Below are 21,187 nucleotides of genomic sequence, written 5' to 3' on the forward strand. Positions count from 1 at the left end.
CTTGATGAAAGTTGCTTAAAGAGACAAACTTATATTGTAAGTACTAATAGGAAGATTTATGCTAATTTTCTGATAGAGCAATATCAGAGAAAGTTGATTACAAAACTGTATCAAAAACGTTAGAATTTATATTATTTATAAAACTAAAGAGTTACATAATGTAGTTATAACATTAATCCGGGCTGACAAAATTATTTCATTGCTATTGTCCTTGTTTAGTAGTGTGGTACAGGCCAGGCACAGTGACTCACACCTGTAATCCCAATGCTGTGGGGGGGCCGAGGCTGGTGGATCACCTGAGGCCAGGAGTTCGAGACCAGCCTGGCCAATGTGGGGAAACCCCATCTCTACCGAAAATACAAAAAATTAGCCAGGCACGGTGGCAGGTGCCTGTAGTCCCAGCTACTCAGGAAGCTGAGACAGGAGAACTGCTTGAACCCGGGAGGTGGAGGCTGCAGTGAGTCGAGATCGTACCATTGCACTCCAGCCTGGACAGCAAGACCGAAACTTCATCTCAAACAAACAAACAACAACAGTAACAGAAAGTAGTGTGATACATTGCATATTTACAAAAAAAGATTCAAAATTAGTTTTACAATATTTACTGGAGAGCCTACTAGAGATCAAGCATTGTTAGGAATAAAACGAAGAAAAGCACAGAAGTCATCCCACCATCCTTCACGTAGATTGCAATCCAGAGAAAAGAGAAGTAGGTCAGGCTCCATCATGAAAATAAATATATTGTTACAATCTGTGATGAACACCATAAAGAATTTCAGGTTGCAAAAGAACTGACCTGCACATTAATGTATCAGTAAAATATAAACTATCTATTTCATTTTAACTCTTTTATTCCAATAAGTTGACATTAATGTGTGTCGTAGATATAAAAATAGCTATTTAAGTCTCTAAGATCAGTTGAGGAATGTTTGAAGTGACTTCTTTTGCTAAGGTTTTATCTTTATGACAAGGTGTAAAATAAAAATTCCCTATGTTTAATTGTTAGTTTTTATTTCACAAAGGTTTTTTACATTAAAAAGATAATTATCTCATGGTTATATTAAGTGAAATTCTAAAAACTTTCCCAAACAGTATGCCAAACGCATGAGTATGCTGAACGCACAAAGTTTCTTAAGTATTATGAATAAAGATTTCTGATAAAATCAGAAACTTTTGTGTGGAGGGAGAAAGAAAAAATGATGACTATATACAACCTAAATAGTAGAGGCTACACATAAAATAAGTATACTACAAGCACGTGGTAAATGTTCTAACAATGGTACAAATGAGATGTGGAATTTTAGACAGGAGAGAAACATCAGTTTCATCTTGTTGGGCCGGGGAAAAACAATAATAGAGGCGTGGGCTTAGCACTGTAGGTGAACTTTAGATAGGAATTGAGGAATAATGATTCATAAAAAGTATATTAAACAAACTTCCAAAATTAGGAAATTTCAGGGTCTTTAAAGAATAGTAATCTTATTTGGTCTGAGAGAATTTAAGGTATTCATTAGGAATCATGATAAAGTAGACTGGAAGAGCAGGGATGAATCCGATTGTCAAGGGGTTTTGAATGTAAAAGTAGGAAATTTCACATAGTTCAGAGAATTTTGTTGTTCATTATTTATTAGAAAGAAAACATTAAAATAGTATTAAAATTTGTAAAAAAAGTAATAAGGAATATTTGTGGGTATTTCTAAGGTACCTCTTGGATAGCTCCCAGAAATTAATGCTAAATCAGACTAATGAATGCATATTTTTAGCAGTTAACTTAGAAATCCTTCAAGTTCGAACAATTTTAGCATGAACATGTAGCATGACCTAATTCTTGATCTTAGGCGCATAACATCTGAAACAGCTAAAGGAGGACAATGTTTTTTCCATAAAATAACTGACAAGTTTATGAAGGTCATTTCTTCCATGTTTCTTACTACTACAGTGTCATATTATGTGGCTCAGAAATTTTTAACATTTACAAATCTCATAATTGTGAAACAAACATGATAATTTTATTTGTCCTCAGTTAAACCTTGGATCAGTATTGGTTTTATTTTCTCTTATATTAAATCAAATTTTCTGTTGTTTCAATTTATGTTCCTAGTGCTTCTACTTATATTTTGTTTTCTGGTCTGTTTATAAATCGCAGATCCCAGGGATTTATGCTGTCTCCAACAGCCTCCTTTGTTGATGCTTCTGATGTGGCACAAGGGGTTGATACCATGTGGACTTCTGTCAGCCCCTCTGTTGCAGCACCCTCTGTGTGCCAGGAGGATGTATGCCACAATGGAGGCACATGCCGTCCCATGTTCCTCTCCAGTGGCATAGTGTCATTCCAATGTGACTGTCCACTACATTTCACTGGCCGCTTCTGTGAAAAAGGTAATCAATCTTCATTATCCTTTTGTATTTATTTTTAAAAACTTCTCCAGAGAATGGACAGGAGTTGCAATGTATTGTAAACTTAGTGATGGGTACTAGCACAAACAAGAAACATCTGTATAATTTTATTTAAAAATGAATTCTGATAGAATACTTTCAGTTTAGTATTGTAGAAGCAAACCTAAGTTTTTTTTTTTTTTTTTTTTTGCATTAGGAATGCCATTCGACATATATTTCCAATTGCCATATAAAATAGAAGTTAAAATTCAAACATAGTGTTTTCTATGTAGTTACTTCTAAAATTATGGTGAATCTTTCCTTTGTTTTCATAGAGACAATTAGGTTCTAATTAATACTATTTTTATTGCTTAATTGCAAAATAGCCACATTTATATACTTCATATGCAAATTCTCATATTTGAATTTAGTGTTTAATAATAGTACATTAACTTTTGATGCTTAAGAATATGATTTTAACATTAATGAAGCTGTTAATGAATGAAAAAAAATATTCTCCTATTGTCAACATTTAATAGCCTCCTAAGATGTTTTCAGTTAATTAGGGAAATGCTAGACAACTAAAGCCAGAAACACCCTGGACAGATTACAAAGGCATTAAGTCGTGATGCAGCTGACTGACTGTCCTTGCACTGATAGCTGAAGTGTCGTTGTGTCCATACAACTAATCTCATGTTCTAAATTAGGGAGGAGGGGATGGGGAGTAAGTACTATTGGATTAGTATTCAGATAGCAGATAATTTATTACTTATCCAAGACTGTATTTAATAACTCCCCATTTAAGCACTAAAATGTGGGACCGCCTAATGTTAATTCAAGGTATGTGGATGTGGCTGTGTGTGTATGTGTGTGTGTTATTCCACCCTTCTTCCACAATGACTTTGTGCGACTGTGAATGTTTAACATTTAGCCAAGTAAGCAAACAAATACAGTAAAATGCACAGAAATGAAAATATAGTCTATTTTCATGTTCATCTTAAGACACCATAGAAGTGTTCTTCAAAATTGATTTTATCTATAAAATGCTCTGAAGATACATCACTATGGATTGATTTTTAGAAAAGTATTTCATGTGTTTGCAAAATATGATGTTTGCTTTCTGCTATAATTTAAGGCCATTGATATTATATGAGTAGAGGGGTCTAGGGAGATAATTTGGATTGTAAAGCTCTTTTAGATCTACATTTAACTATTTAAAACTCTGAGAGGCTTTTTATCTTTTTTATTTTGTGCTAGGTGGAGTCTTAAAAAATACTCTTATTTATTAATCTATCTTGAGGTGGAATCTCGCTCTGCTGTCCAGGCTGGAGTGCAATGGCGTGATCTTGGCTCACTGCAACCTCCACCTCTCGGGTTCAAGTGATTCTCCTGCCTCAGCCTCCAGAGTAGCTGGGATTACAGACATAAGCAACCACATCCGGCTAACTTTTATATTTTTAGTAGAGACAGGATTTCACCATGTTGGCCAGGATGGTCTCAAACTCCTAACACCTTAGGTGATCCACCTGCCTCAGCCTCCTAAAGTGCTGGGATTACATATGTGAGCCACTGTGACTGGTCTATTTTAGTTTTTTAATGTTAGTGTATCTCCTGGTCAGACACACACATTACACTAGCAATAACCCTCTAAGCCATCATTTCTCTCTGTCCCACTGAATCCTCAATTCTCTCTCCTTTAACTCTTTACCTAGTATCTTTAACACTTCATAGAGTAACCTGTATTGTCCTCCAGAAAAAAAAAAAAAAAAAAAAAAAAACAAATAGAGGTATTTTGGAGTTAAGCAAGGCTTCATTGAGGTTTAATTGTATTTGATGTTTTTGGTAGCAGAAGATAGGAAATTGACCCCAGGAAAAGAATTGAAAATCTACCCTACTTTTGCTGTAGAAATTATGTTTTCATATTATTAATCATTTTATACTTCTTAAGTTTTTAACTAGTTTTCTTACTGAATGTATAATATTTTAAAAACCACTAAATGGGATGTTTTGCTAAACACTAAGTAATCTATAGAGTATTTCTTTTTTAAAAGTACATAATAGACACTATGACTAATAGTTTTATTAATAATTATTACTAATTACAAAATTGCAATTGAAGAGTAACTAATTCATTAATACCGAGGCATGTGATATACTAAACAAAATTAATGTAATAAGAGTATTTTTAGATTATCATAATATTATCTGTAATTTTTGTTGTTGTTGCCTCTTTTGGAAAATGTTTCAGTACAGTACATAGAGTGCCATGTGATGTGCATGTTCAGAACTGAAATTTTATTTATAAATATCAAAGTAATGAATATTTATTTTTAACCATTTACTCTTCACATTTTAATTATCTTGCCTCTTTCTATCATAAAGAAAGCCAAGGGCAGGATTGTGTTTTCAACCTATTGTTCTAAATGTAATTTGTGACGTTATATACCTTAGCATCCATACTGATACATGTTTACTACTGCTACTGCCTAAGATCTGTAATTCTGGAATCTGGCCCTAGGATGTCATTTTTTATAGTATGACTCAGGTTGGCCAGATGAAACCTGAATCATGCTACAAATGATGAAATTTAAGTGTAAATTTCAATAATTATTATATGCCATTTTCAAATTGTTTCAATTGCCTGGTAAAAACTTTGCTTTGGATAAACAGTCCCTAAATCTTCCCTATTTATATTTATTATATTTACATTTTTATAACTTCTTAGAAATGTTCTCAGTATTAAATGCTTACATTTTACAGATAAATCAGAATTTGCAGATAGAATGCCATGAAAATAATTTTTAAATGAATCCCTTATTGAGTACAATCAACACCTAAAATATATGAACTTCTGCTTCAGGAATGAAATTTGCATGATATTGTTGTGAAGAGTCCTGATTTACCAGACACTGCACTGAGTGCTTCATGCATCTTATTTCACTTAACCCTCAGAATAACCCTGCTGAAGTAGGCTCTCTAAATTACCCCCATTTACAAATGAGAGATCTAAAGCTTCTAGTTGTTAAATTACTTTGTCAAGGTCACACAGTTTGTACATGGTAGAAATGGGATTAGAAGTAATCTTAGCTGACTCCAGATTTCACATTTAACCACCATGCTATATTACTGTACTAGTTGGAAAATCAAATTTAATGTGATGGCATGACATAAAATTTTTAAATTGTTCCACTCTGTCATCTGTTTATGAAAGAAAAAAATCTTTGCTTCAGGAAGCAAAGAGAGTTTTCTTTAAAAAATGAAATTTCAAAAATCATCAAACCAAAGACGTTAATGTTGATCTAGTAAGTTTTTAATGCAGAAGATATCATAGTCCCCATAAAATTAAACTGAAAAACACATTAGGTGAGCCAAAAAATTGTGTCTGAGTGGTCATATCTTTTCATAATGATTTTACTTAAACTAAAATCTAGAAAGCAGATTTTAAAGTATTTGAATTTCAGAAAAATCTAGACATAACTGATGAACATGACTGAAAAAATATATAATTGTGTAGACATCTAGATGTAAAGATACGTTGGAAATTGATTTTTCTTCCCAAGCCTCACTACTTTTTACTTCTAGTTAATATTCTTATCCTGTGAAAGAATGTTATGATATTTTAACAACTTTCATGTTTCACAGAAAAATAGAGATGTCAATTAAAGTATAGGCCTTAACTAAAATAGCACTAGATCCAGTAACACAGAGAAAGGATTTCTGGAGCTATGAGACTAAGGAATGGGTCACCCACACATATATTTCCCATCTACTTGGGATTACATCATATGCTGCTCTACTTTATCAAATCATCCATATTCAATCAGCTGATAACATTGACTTATAGAATTAGTTTGATTTAATATGCTCTTTTTTTCTTCAACACATGCTATCTTAATTCATATTAACTAAATCTTGTTGCCTACTTCATCATAATGATCTCACATCTCACCAAGAGAAACATAAGAGCATATATTCTTGCTTTGTTTTATATGGCTGCATGAAGGCAGATGGCTGTCTCCTACTGTAAAGTTCAGAATGACAGATTTAGAATATCAGTGCCTTGTGTTGGGGAAAAGCGTATGCCTCTGACTATTAATTATAAGATTAACATTTTTAAACAGCCCCATACTTTTTAGTGTTCTATAAAACAGTTTTATAAATAATACAATAAAGGAGTATTTAAATGCCATACATTAACAGCAAGAAATATTTTGTTTTAATTGATATTCTATCTACATATATTACATATATATTTAAAGGTTAATTGTACTGAGTAAATTACAAAAGTAGAAATAAAAGTGAGACGGTTTACTAGGTGTTTTGTTTTGTTAAAAAAAATAGACTGCCTAGATATCTTTGCTTTTACCATAACTGGAATATATTAAAAGTGTGCAAGAGTAGTCCTAATTTATTTGTTAACTTTAGGTCAGATGTCTGAGTGTCAGGCATTCCACAACTAAGAAGGCAGGGAAACAGAGCATTAGTAAGGTTCTTACAACAGTGATATCTCTTCCAGAGAACTGATAGTCTACATCATCAGAAAAGGACCAAGAAATAGGTGTCTGCCTTTTCAAATGTTAATATCCATGTCTGAAAATCTGTATGAAATCAGAGAGCAATGCTGCATATTTATCAGTACATGACAATGGCTGAAATACTGAGATGTTAAATTGAAAATAAAAGTGAATTGAAGTCAACAACAGTGACTAAAAGGAGACGAGATTACCTATTATCAAAGACAGGGGATTTCATTTTTGAAGTCAGAGGTACACTGGAGGTTTATAACCTGCTCTTCTCTTCACTATGAACTGCAGCATTCTCCAGCAGGGAACACTGGGCTCAGCTGGAGACAAAGACAGCCTATTCCCTATTCCCTTGCTTATAACTGTGACACAATCCTCAGTGAGCTTAAATCAAGGTTTTGACAGGGCTGTGTTCCTTACTGGAGCATCTAAGTGAGAATGCATTTCCTTGCCTTTTCCATCTTCTAGAAGATGTCTGAATTTTTTGGCTCATGGTCCCTTCATTTACTTTCAAAGAAAGCAATGGCAGGTCTAATTTTTCGCATATTGTATCTCTCAGACTTCCTCTTACAACACCCTTTTCTACACTTAAGGATGCTTGTGATTATATAGGGCCCACTGAGATACTCCAGGATAATCTCTGTATCTCAGAGTCAGCTGGCTAGCAATCTTAATTCCATCTGCATCCCCAATTCCCCTTTGTCATGTAAAGTTAGATAGGCACAGTTTCCAGGAATTGGGCTTTGGACATCTTTGGGAGGCCATTATTCTGCTTACCACAGGACCTCTGTCATCTTTCAGGAAACTTACATGATTATACAAAAAAGGGAACCTATTGGGTGGATATCTAGTGTTCATCAAATTGAGGAAAGTAAATGAAATCAGCTTAGAAAATGTATCAAAAGATGTTCAATGTTCTGGAGAGCCAGGGAACAAGAGTTATAATGAGGCTGATCTAGGAACAGACTGGTCTATCCGCCCCCAGCACGGAACATGTGCCATGTTCTGAGTCACTTGCTTGAGATTCAGAGTCCCAGGAGACACTGAAATTGTCTAATTGGCCACACCTCAACCATATGCTAACCCACTGCCTGTGCAAGAGAAAGAGGAGAGGAACAAGAGAGGCCATTTTTCCTTAGCATGTGTGGACATGTTTTTTTTTTTTTCTCCCTGGATTTCTGTCTTTTATGTCCATTTATTTTGCAGAATAGTTTAGCAAAACTTTTTGTTGCCTTTCATCTGTGCAAACACAACATAAATACATCATCAAAATATTTCCATAAACAAAGATTTATCCCTTTCTTACTTTCAATTTACATAATCAAGAAAACTATTTTATGGAGAAAATAGTATCTGAAATGGTACTTAAGGATCAGTTTACATGATACATAAAATAAATCAGAATGAACAAATACTTGAAAGAGAAGAGAGCTGTCTAGTTTGGTTTCGGAGCAGAGCACATATGGGATTGACTGAGAAATAAAGCTGGAAATTCAGGTGTGACTCATATGGCAGAGAACCCTAAATGACAGATTAAAATATAAAACCATTAGAATGGTTTTCAATCAATCAAAAGACATAATGACCAGAATTGGACTTCAAAATGATAGATCTGAGAGTAGAATATAGAAAGGATTATGGTGGGGAAGAAGATGAGATGGGGAGAAAAATTGAGAAATAATTACAACAGATCAAAAAATAGGATGAAAACTCTTTTAACCCTCATGCTTTCTAATAGTTTGGAAGCATAGATCTTTGTGTTCTCTTTTGCAGAATACTAGATTTTTTAAATCCAAAATTTACCAGAATGGATAAGGCTTATGTCCTTTCATATATTATTTTGTGAATGAAAATATGTGGTATAAAATGTGGTTATAGAAAACAAGTCACAGTAAAGGTTCCATTCTTTCTTTTTGGCACTATCTTCTGCCCCACCTATTCACAGAAAAACTGAATTATATGCAGTAAAACTTGACCATGGCACAAATGATATGGATAATAAAGCAAATGATATAGGCCTATTCTACAAAAGGTTACAGTCAAAGCAAGAATGATCAACTAGCTAAATATTTCCAAGTACATGTATTCATGCACACTGGGAAGTGTGATTTATCTTATATTTCTAATTCAGGGCTAAATTTCTTAACAGCCATGACTTCATTGCATGCATTCCTATTTGTTTTTAATACAATTGTTATATACATCACATGTATACCCACACATAAAGATAATTTAACACATAAAATATCATTAAAATACATGTTTAAAGTTTTTGTAGAATTACTAAAATCATTCACTATTGAAATATTTTAGAGGTGCAGAAACAATGTTCAAAAAAAGTGTAGTAACTTAAGTAAACTACTAGTTAAAGGCAAGTGTAGAACTAGAATACAAGATCCACACAGAAAATGTACCACAGCGTGTCCCCCAGAGTTTTTCAGGGGTATATTCCAAGTTGAATTACAAGAAAAATATATTGAGTTGCGTATACTTGAAATGAACAATTGCATAAACCGATAAGATACGAATGACCTCAATTGTACCAAATTATCTCTAGAGAATAGATACATATTTTACTCTAGGTGTAGAAACTTAACATTTGATGAGTTTACTAGTAGTCCTTTTAATTGACAGACATGTTTGAAAGCATTTTTTTCTAAAGTAAATTTGCTAACAAAAATAGAAAGCAGAAAATATCATTATAATTTCTTACATACTGCCAATGAAATCACTTTAAGTGACAATGTTTAAACGGTGGGAAGAATTAGAAAAAAATTGGTATTCAGTGATCATGCAACTTAATTTTTAATGGTTCCAGGATGGGGTGCACTGGGAGTGGAGAAAGTCCTGTTTAAATCTACAATGAGGAAATGCCATTTAAGCGAAAACTTAAAAAATAGAAAGTCATTAGAATTTTGAAAAGCAGAGGAATGTTCCAAAGAGAGTAGTATACTACCATAAACATGAATATATAAGAATGATTTTTATGAGTTTTTTAAAGGAAAACCGTAAGTACTGATAATTTTCTTAGACTTAATATAAGACTAAAACCAATTATTGAAGAAAAATAAATGCCTCTAATTTCATTCACTGATGTATTTTAAATTTATAATGAGCCTATTTTCCCTCATCTAATGAATTTTAATGAAGTTTTATGGCCAAATGCGAAATATGGCTATTTTTTCTGATACTGCAACTCAGTCTTTCAAAGAAAACACTATGTTTTCCGTAGGAGAACACATTATCAGATAACTAAATTAACGGGGATAAGTTGAGAATCTTAATGTCCTTTAACATTTAAAAATTTTAAATAATGGTAGAGGAACTACATTAATATTTTTGTATTACACTATTTACAATAAAATAGTAAGGATGTGTAAGAAAATACTATTCTCTAGTTAACGGGAATAAATCAGGGAAAAGGATTGAAGAATATAAATTTGGATGATATGAAAACAGACCAACAGTAAAAACAAGGGCTAATTTGAACCTGCCCTAAAATGTTATTACACAACGGCAAAACAACAACAAAAAGCTATAATGAGCAGAGATAATTAAGAACAAAATGTGTGATCTCTGGGAAATTCACTTTCAGACATTTTTGTCAACATGCAACGTGACTTTGGTAGGAAAAACTTAAGAACTTATATGTAAAATGCAACATCATGCCCTTACTTGTAAATACAATCTTATTAATGAAATTGAAAACTATCTGAGCAGAAGAATTTATTATTTAACTGTCCTGGGAATATTAAATCAATTTCAATTGCTTTAATCTGTTTTGATAAGGTTTCTCTGTGAATGTCTCTATTCTCTGTCATAGGATCATAGATACGGATCTGAATAAATATGAAGAGATATGAAGCAATATGGAAATTAAAAATAATCTTCACACAAATATGCCACCTTTTGTCTGCAGTTCTCTTGGCTGCTTGTGGTTTAAAAGTAGGAAATGGAAACTTTGTGTCATCTCAATGTTTCTGAAGATTACGGTAGTCCCCACTACTCCACAGGGGATAGAATTCAAAGACCGTCCCGCAGTAGATGCCTGAAACTTCAAATAGTACCAAGTCCTATATCCAGTCATCCTTTGTATTTACAGGAGATTGGCTCCAGGTCTCCTCTCAGATACCATAAACAATCAAGTTTCTAATATAAAATGGACAAAGGAATTTTTCACATCCCAGGTGGGATGGATGGGGATGGTATGAGATTTCATCACAGTACTCAGAAAGGTGCGCAATTTAAAATGTGTGAATTATTTCTGGAATTTTCTATTTCATATTTTTTAATGGCATTTGTCCATGGAGTAACTGAAACTGAGGAAAGCAAAATAGCAAATAATGAGAAACTACTGTAATATCAGATTGTCTTAGCCCACTTTCTGTTGCTATTACAGAATACCACAGACTAGGTAATTTATAATACACAGAAATTTAATGGTTCGTAGTTCTGGAGACTAGAAAGTCCAAGATTGAGGGGTCACATCTGGTGAGAGCCTTCTTGCTGTATCATCCCACGATAGTAGACAAAAGGGCAGAAAGACAGTGAAAGAGAAAAAGAAAGAGGGAGCCCAACTACCCCTTTTATAATGAACCCCTCCTATGATAATGGTGTAAATCCATTCACTTTGTCCTCGGGACCAAATCACCTCTCATTACACCAAACAGGCCAACATTGTTGCATTGAGGAGTAAGTTTCCAACACGTTTTAGGGGCACACATTCAAACCATAGTACAAACGTAGTAACTAAGAAATAGGAAAGCAACAGATAATAACAGCTAATATTTACCATGGTACGCTTGGTACACACACACTGTCCTAAAGTCTTTTCACGCATTTTCTCTTTCATTCCACACACCAATTCTGTGAATCAAGTAATAACTTATTAGTTGGAGGCTTTTTTATCTCCAAATTATAGAAACCAACTCAATAATAAATAACTTCTAGTGACTAATTTAATCCTCATGAATCAGTGTGATTTTGGAGTAAATATTATTCTATCCCCACAATACAAGAGAAAAAATGGAGGCAGAGAGTTTAAGTGTCTTGTCCATGGTTAACTCAGCCAGTAAATTCTGGAACTGAGATTGGAATCCAAGCTTTTCGAACTAGTTTACCTATCTAATCCAAGTTAAAATAAACAATGATAGATTCAAACTTATTATATGAAAATAAAGGTGGAATCTCATAGAACCCTAGAATGAGCATGCAAAGATGTTTGCAGAAGGGAACTACAACTAGGAACAAAAGCACTCTCAGTATTCTTCTGTTCAAGTCATGTTTCATTTTTACTACCATGTCCTGATTGACAACGGATTTTGAATGAACATTGTAGAGTCATTCTCCCAAGGAAGACCTGAATCATTCTTAGATTAAACCTGGGGAAGAGATACTGGCTGTCCAGTTTGGCTAAGGGAACCGCCCCTCATTCAATGGCTCTAGTCCAAAGTATGCCGTACCGGCCAGTCTGCTGAAAATCAGCTCATTGATCTACCTGCAGATTAGAAAGCAGCTGCCTAAGAAGGAAGAATTATGGTGGGCTGGGAATAGACCACAAAATATGTAAACTACAACTATTCAAATTTCCATCCTACTGGTGAAAAAACTGAGCACAGAGAAAATAAATTGTGGGGTCAACAAACCAGAACTCAGTAATTTGTGGTGATTACCAAAGTAAGAACTCAAACCAAAGTGAATTTAATGCCAAAAATTGTTACCTTAAACTACTATACATTTCTATTAAAAATTCTTTAACAAAAACAAAAATAATGTCATCTATATTGAGACAGTAATGCATTCAGTTATTAAATGACCTGACTTAGTAGATTGTACTCAAGAATAATTCCATTTCTTCTAACACTGACTATAGAAATCTTCTATCAGATTTCTCTTACTCTCTTATTTTGTGACAACCTGGGAATATCCCATAGCTCTCAGGTCACTGGTAGGTATTGAAAAATCTACTCCAATTTAAAACTTCCCTCCTATATTCAATTTGAAACTGTCCACACCCTTCCGCCCTTCCCTTTGATTCACTTCCTCCTCAGAGCTAGAGTCTTCAAGGTCAGATCAGGATAGCAGAAATCAGGAAAGGCATCAAAAGTCATATTCCTCAGTAGGTGTTCATTATAATTCCGCATGGGCAGCAAATGCATTCTGTCATTGCGACTGCATCAATGGTTTGTTGGTGATTCCCCATGACACCTTTCCCTGTTGTAGGCTGTGCACTCTCAGCTAATATCCTGCAAGCTCTCTTTAGCAGCTCTCAGGGAAGTACATGCCTGCTCTTTTTGGCTGGTGCACATGACAAGGTTGACATGCTATTAGACAAGATTATTTCTAGATGACTTGAGCCTTGCTACCTTCCTCGTCATCAATTGGATCCCAGAAAATCTCAGGCATCACTGTCCTGCCAACTAAGAGAAATGTAAATAAACCCATGGGTGAATTCTCACTTTGTTCAACAACTTCACAGCTCTCCAACTGCTTTCAAGACGCTCCCAGCAAGAAGCAGGTCCCAGTTTCCATTTCCTGCTTCCTAATTGTAGAATGTCAAAGGCAAACAAGGCTAGACATTCTTTAAAGCAGTGAAAACAGATTTTATTCAGTAACTACTGATAGTAGGGGAAGAGCTGAGTTCCATTCTGATTTGTGTGATTGAGTCTTTTTAAGTGAGGGGGACAAGTAGGGACTCAAGTAGAGCCAGAGAAGTGAAAAATTACCAATGGTTGGTCAGTGTAAATGTGATTAGGCCTACTGTGTCTGCTAGGTGGCAATTCTCCCAAGTCAAGATTCTATTATCCCACAGAAATAGGATAGAACAGAGGTTCTGTACTTCTTGATGATTACATTTCAAAGGAATGTCGGCTGTCTTTAAGAAAGAAACTTCCGAATTGTAAGAGATACAATAAATCTCAAAGGGACACAAGAAGGAGACATGATTGTAAGGCTTTTTAGTAAATCCTCCAAGAAAGGGAGGTCAGAGACCTATCTTCAGGCATGGCTGAAGCAAATAAATTCATCTGGCAGTACTGAGCTTTCTCAGGTAGGCATTTCAATGGAGGGGCAGGGGAACTGGGGTCATCCTAGGGACAGGGCCTCATGCTACCAGAGATCATGCTAGACTGTGCTCCTCTCTTAATGCAGAAGCTTAGATAGAGTCATTATGTGCTGATATTTCTGCAGTTCTCATAGAATACGTGTCTAGTCCTCCCAGCAACTCTCTCTACACAGATAACAAGATAGATTCCGACAAACTGCTTCAGCTCTACTGGCATGTGTCCCACTGTCGACTATTTCTGAATGATGCTTTTGGGGGTTTCCCCACTTGGTTTGCAAGGGGGGTAGGATACGCCTTAGTGCTTTCTACTCTTAAATTCCTCTGAAGAATCATCCTCTTTGATAAACTCTAGCTTTCTCTCATAAGATTTGGGGAGATGGTAGCTAGGCCAGTGAACATGTACCACCCAGATATGTTTTATACCCACCTTTAGAAGGGGAGGTAGTTATCAGCCATTGTTTGCAGTTTGGAAACTTCAATAAGAATTTTGAGAAAATAGGAAAAGGCCTCTTACAGATATTATTATATTAACATAAAGATAGAATGCATTATAATCAAGATGTAAATGAATCCACTCTTGAGGATTAATTGTATTTCTTTCTGCAATTCCTTTTTTGGGGGTTGGTGAGGGGATGGAGTCTTGCTCTGTCACCCAGGCTGGAGTGCAGGGGCCTGATCTCAGCTCACTGCAAATTCTGCCTCTTGGGTTCAAGGGATTCTCCTGTCTCAGCTTCCCAAGTAGCTAGGATTACAGGCACGCACCACCATGCCCTGCTAATTTTTGTATCTTTAGTAGAGACGGGGTTTCGCCATGTTGAGCAGGCTGGTCTCAAACTCCTGACCTCAGGTGATCCGCCCGCCTTGGCCTCCCAAACTTCTGGGATAACGGGTCTGAGCCACCACTCCTGGCTCTTTCTGCAGTTCTTTCCAAATATTTACACTGTCTTATGCCTAGTGTCAGAGGAAATTCAACTATACCCAAAACAGTTCTGAAGACATAGCTGAATTCTGAAGATCTTTAGCCTCTTACTTTTTAATCTTAAAAGTCACATGGTGTTTACATTCTACAACACATATGATATAAACAGTAAATAAAATCATTCTCCATTAATTTTTATGTTTCTCCTCTGACTACAAGCAAATCAGTTTTGCTGGTGCAAATTCCTGGAGACACATCTATTTGAGAAGCACAGGTTTATTGAAAAAGACTGGGAGTGAGAAGATAGGGAATTCAGTCTCAGTCCAATTCTTAGTTATGTAACTTTGGGGAAATCTTGACTTTTTTGACCTTCAGTTTCTCTATCTTTGAGAGTCCCTTTTAGCTCAAAACTTATTGATGCCTAGTTCTAACATGAAATCTCTCAGGTTCTGTTCAGCCATTGCTCTGAACTTCTTCGGACTAAGGAACAGCCTATGAAAGCATGCTTCACCAGCAGGGATGTCTCTTTACACCTTGGCAGAAAAGCTTGTCAGTCAGGCTCTTCTCTTACTTTGCTACCCATTGTTTGCAGAATGTGTTCTCTGAGAAGCAGAATCCAAAACACGGATTGTTATGCAGGAATTGCATAAAGGAAGCACTCTCAAGATTAGCATATGTGGGGAATGGGAGGCGGCAGGATTGTGAAGGCAGAGATTCACAGCATTCACCATACAAATGTATCCCCCTATGACCACTTGAATTCAACAGTAGAGTATCCTTGTGTTTATTAGAATGGGAATTCTACCATGGGCTTCTCTTAGGCACATTCTCTGACATCACAATCAAAACAACTTCTGAGAAACAAAGGACTTTGGGATAAAAGATGCTGTTTCGAATTGTAGAGAATACCTCAAAGTCCATATTATCACTTCTTGTTTATCTCTTGGAGTTTGAAAATATGATTTCTTCTTGCACATGATTACCTGGGGTCTTCTCTTGGACTCCTAGATGTTTCACTTATCTAGATCCATTACTGACTTATTTTCCAAACGATCTGTGCTTAATCCTTCTTCAAAATACGTTTATTTACCTGACATATGTCCTTCGTGATCCGATGCCTGCTAATGTGTCTAGCTTTGTTTTCCTTCAGCTTCCTGCCTTCCAAACCTAGAATCCAGTTATACTAAGTGCATTTTAAGTATCCAACATTTTATGTCTTCTTGTCTCATGTCCCATGCCCGCCAATGTTCCTTTCATGTGGAACAGTATTTCTTAACTTGGTTAGTTATTTTTCTCCTTAGAGACTTGAATCAATTATCAGTTTTGCTGGGAGGTCATTTTTGTTTTCGTCTACTCTTCCATAGTATCCTATGTCCTTCTCTATTGTATTTAACATCTTCTCTTTTCACAGTATATTAACTTAGCCTCTCCTAGATGGCAAAATATTAAAGTAAGTGACCACATTGCTTTTATATTTTTTCTTTCCCTGGCATCTAGCATAGCACCTGGGATATATAAAAAAATTAAACATTTTTATTACATTTTAGAATAACTGGATTTTTTTTTTTTTTTTTTTTTTTTTGTAAATCAGTAAGTAGTCATTTAGCTATTTGGGTATATTTGGCAAGTATCTTGATATTTAGGGAAAAAATGAAAAATTATAAAAATTACTTCCATTTATAGCAAACTAGAGGCACTATCCACGACTTTTCCTCCACTCAAACTAGTTCTGAATTTGAACATATTCAAAAATTTTATATTCATTTCAGTCTGTGCCCTGAATATTCAGGCTACTCTCCTAACTTTAATTCATTGAAGAACCCTTTATAACACTTACATTTACCCTTCCCTTCTTTTGTAAATGAAGTATGAAATATTTGGACTATGATATTTACAAATATACTTGAAAAAAAAGCTTTAAAAATTCCCCAGGAAGCTTCCTCATGATTATCATAGCATTTAAAACATGACAACAACAGCTAGATAAAACACTTTTGGTGCATCTCTGAAACTTTGCTAGAATTTCTTGTCCTGAATAAATTGAAAACAATCCTTCATTTTCATATTTCTTATATTCATAAATATTTATTACTCTCAAAAAATTCAAGCAACTCAACCAAATTTTGATCTCAATTTTAGTTATCATAAACCACTGAAGATTAATCTCTAGATATTTATATAATAGAATTCAGAATAAAGACAATGAAATGACATGCAATCATTTTAACTAGAGCGGAAATTTAAAACCAGTTTTGTAAATTTTCTGGAATTCCTTTGACAAATTTTACTTATTATCTCAATTACATTTGCATAATTTTACATCTATATTACATACATATCAAATGGAACATTACATCCATATTATATGCATATCAAATGGCACATTACAAGGACTTAGTAGTTAACCATATTGCTAATTCCCTTCCATTAATCAAATAATAAATTCCTTAACATAAATGTGAACCCCATAAATATCTTCTAGCCACATATACCTCATACTGCAATACTCATGGACAATTACATTTAGAAGGTCTTTATTATATACAATATTTAGTCACACCTTTTTATATTTCTATGATTATGATTTCCTATGGTATTTTATTATATTTACTTAAATACATCTTTACTCTGTGTAGACATTAATATGTATTTAGTGTGCATATACTCTGGGATATGTGGAAGTATATCCTGTGGAATGTGCATTGTCATGAATAACTGCATATATTTCTTTCTACTGCTATAAAAGAAAGATGGAAAATGACTATAACAAGATGCACTTTAATCCACAAAACCATTAATAAAATAGTCTATGGCTTAAACTTTTCGATAACAATGTCTTTTGCTTTTTCACACATTTTTAGCACCTGGTTTAAGGAAGAATCTAAAAGTCGTATCTGTTGTAGATTCCAAAGTACAGCACATCTGTCGTATCTTGGCAGAAAATGCAAAAAAGCCACTTAAGATTAGTCCTCATATTCAAATTAGCATGTGTAGTGCCAAAGCTGAGTTCTGGAAAGAACTTGTACAGTTAACATTTCGGAAAATGAGAGGAATAAAACAAAAGGAAAAAGAAGGCAAAAGCCAAGGTGAATTTTTCTTCTTATACAAGGAGTTTATACTGCATTTCAGTTCCCTTTCTAGGTTGAAATTTAAGATCTGTACACATTTTCACATTAAGTTGATTTATAATTCACTTTTTGTAGAGATAATAAAAAGGCATTATGTATGACTATCCAAAAAGATTACTGTGTAATCACCTGAAAATAGCCAACATTGAGAATTGCTAAAAATGATGAATGTATGACTCTGGACACAAGTAGAGTTTGTGAAATCAACCATGCCATTGTTCAGATGTTTGAACATATGTTTGAAAGCCCAAAGCATATGTGTATAGAATTGTTCCCTATTGTAAAGCAATGTTTCCTTCATTTTAAACCCATTTGTATTTTAAAAAAGATGTAACCCACATATATCAGGTTAATTTACATTTAGAGCATTTGAAATGCTATCTTTTAAAATGCCCTCTAATGTTTCATTGTTAATATATTTTAAGGCATTAACATCTCACATTAATGCTTAATAAGTATCCGGATTAGAGTGTTATCTATGTTTAATTTGAAGCCAGAAACTTTAATGGAATTGTGGCCCTCATGCAACTTTATTTATTTTATATGTATAGAGGTTTTCATCACATTTAATAAATGTAACAGCTTTTATATTGACAAATATAACACTTATACAGTCTTATACATATCATGCTGATGCATTTTATATTCTGATCTGTTCCACCTCAAACTATTAATTGTGTTTTGAAATGCTATACATTTTCTGGGGCTTCTCAGAGGCTTTGCTAGTAAATGCATTTTCATCTATCACTAAAGCAGAGACTTTTTCAGTTGAGCTCATGATGACTCCGATTATAGAGCACTTGAACGATAGATTTAGAAAGATTTTTTGATATGTATTTGCTATGGTTTGAATGTCCCCTCTAAAACTCATGCTGAATTTTTTTTTTTTTAAGTTCAGGGGTACATATGCAGGTTTGATACATCAGTAAACTTGTGTCATGAGGGTTTGTTGTACAGGTATTAAGCCTAATACCCATTAGTTACTTTTTCCTCATCTTCTCCTTCCTCCCACTCTGCACCCTCCAATAGGCCCCAGTGTGTGTTGTTCCTCTCTATGTATCCTAATTATAAGGGAGAACATGCAGTATTTGGGTTTCTGTTCCTGTGTTAGTTTGCTAGAGATAATGACCTCCAGCTCCACCCATGTTCCTGCAAAGGACATGATCTCATTCTTTTTTATGGTTGCATAGTATTCCATGATGTCTAAGTACCAAATTTTCTTTATTCAGTCCATCACTCATGGGCATTTAGGTTGATTCCATGTCTTTGCTATTGTGAATAGTATTGCAATGAACATACACATGCATGTGTCTTTATAATAGAATGATTTATATTCTTTAGGGTATATACCCAGTAATGGATTGCTGGGGTGAATGGTGTTTCTGTCTTCAGGTCTTTGAGGAATAGTCGCACTGTCTTCCACAATGTTTGAACTGATTTACACTCCCACCAACAGTGTATAAGTGTTCCTTTTTCTCTACATCACCAGCATCTGTTTTTCTTTGACTTTTAAATCATAAAGGTGTTAAAATCATTCAGCTCACAAATTGTACACAAGCAGGTTGTGAGCCAGATTTGGTGTGGAAGCCAAATTATATAAGTGTATGTGTGTGTATATATGTATCAATATAGAAGTGCATTTTTAATATATGTATTATATATAATCAGATTTAATTAAAGTCTTCCCATTATAAAATTAGCATTTTGTCAGGTGTTTTGCCTTCTAGGACTTATTGTTTTCTTTGTATTAATTTATTTGTATTTATGTTAATTACATATCTTGTTATCTATATTTTATTCAAAACTTTTAAAAAATCTGGCCTAATCGGTAAATTATTTGAGTAGTCCTACTTTTGTAATTATATACTTCCAGATTTTCTCTCTAGAAGAGATTATTAGAAATTACACAGTGACAATTTAAATCAATATTTTACTTCTCTTAAGCTATATTTTTAAAATTAAGAATTATTATTATTTGAGACTCACTCTGTCACCCAGACTGAAGTGCAGTGGAGTGACCTTAGCTCACAGCAACCTCTGCCTCCTGGGTTCAAGCGATTCTTCTGCCTCAGCCTCCTGAGTAGTTAGGATTACAGGAATGTGCCACCATGCCCAGCTATTTTTTGCATTTTTAGTAGAGACGGGGTTTTACCACGTTGGCCAAACTGGTCTCAAACTCCTGACCTCAAGTGATCTGCCCGCCTCTGCCTCTGAAAGTGCTGGGATTACAGGTGTGAGCCACTATGCCTGGCCAACCTATATTCTTTTTGATGAAGGTTAAACAATATCATGTCTGTTTTATATTATAAATATTATAAATTACAAAAGGCTATAAACATATATTGATACATTTTATACATAAACATATACTTTAAATATTAATCTATGTTAATTCATATGTAATGAATTATGTATATGAATTAAATTTTGCTAAATTAATCTAATTCATATATATGCATATAAATGAATTAGATTAGATTAATATATGAGTGTATATATATGAATTAGATTAATTTAGGAAAATTTCAGCCAAGGAAAAGAGAGGGTAGATATCATCCATGTAAGGGTGAAAATGGGCTCCATGAGATTGAGTGACTGACACATCAAAATCTGAGAGCAAATTTAATTTTACCCATCAGTGGTATGGGAAATGATTTTAAGCACTGCTTGAACCAATATTATTGACATTTTATTTTTTATTATACTTTAAGTTCTAGGGTACATGTGCACAATGTGCAGGTTTGTTGTGCCGCACCCATTAACTTGTCATTTACATTAGGTATATCTCCTAATGCTATCCCTTCCCCCTCCCCCAACCCCATGGCAGGCCCCGGTGTGTGATGTTCCCCTTCCTGTGTCCGAGTGATCTCATTGTTCAATTCCCACCTGTGAGTGAGAACATGTGGTGTTTGGTTTTTCGTCCTTGCAATAGTTTGCTGAGACTCAATAAGGAAGTTATTTTTCTATCAACTGTCTTTTGATCCTTCAAATTACCTAAAGTCTCCATTTGTTGTTTTATCTCTAAAATGTCTACATTTGCCAATTAAAAAGAAATGCAGATCTCAGATTTAGAACCTTGGGATAATGTCGTTAGTCAGGGTTCTCCAGAAAGACATGACCAATAGAAGATAGATAGATAGATAGATAGATAGATAGATAGATAGATAGATAGATAGAT

The 21,187-nt window shown here is 34.4% G+C and overlaps 1 protein-coding gene across 1 annotated transcript in view; it reads left to right on the forward strand.

Moving 5' to 3' along the window:
- Positions 1-21,187, forward strand: part of EYS (eyes shut homolog) — a 1,801,461-nt gene that overhangs the window by 1,290,733 nt on the left and 489,541 nt on the right. Inside the window, exon 26 of the mRNA XM_026455461.1 lies at positions 2,147-2,379. Coding sequence (XP_026311246.1) covers positions 2,147-2,379 — 233 coding nt within the window. The remainder of the gene's footprint in view (positions 1-2,146; positions 2,380-21,187) is intronic.

The sequence above is a fragment of the Piliocolobus tephrosceles genome, chromosome 5, assembly GCF_002776525.5.
Source record: "Piliocolobus tephrosceles isolate RC106 chromosome 5, ASM277652v3, whole genome shotgun sequence".
Taxonomy (NCBI): domain Eukaryota; kingdom Metazoa; phylum Chordata; class Mammalia; order Primates; family Cercopithecidae; genus Piliocolobus; species Piliocolobus tephrosceles.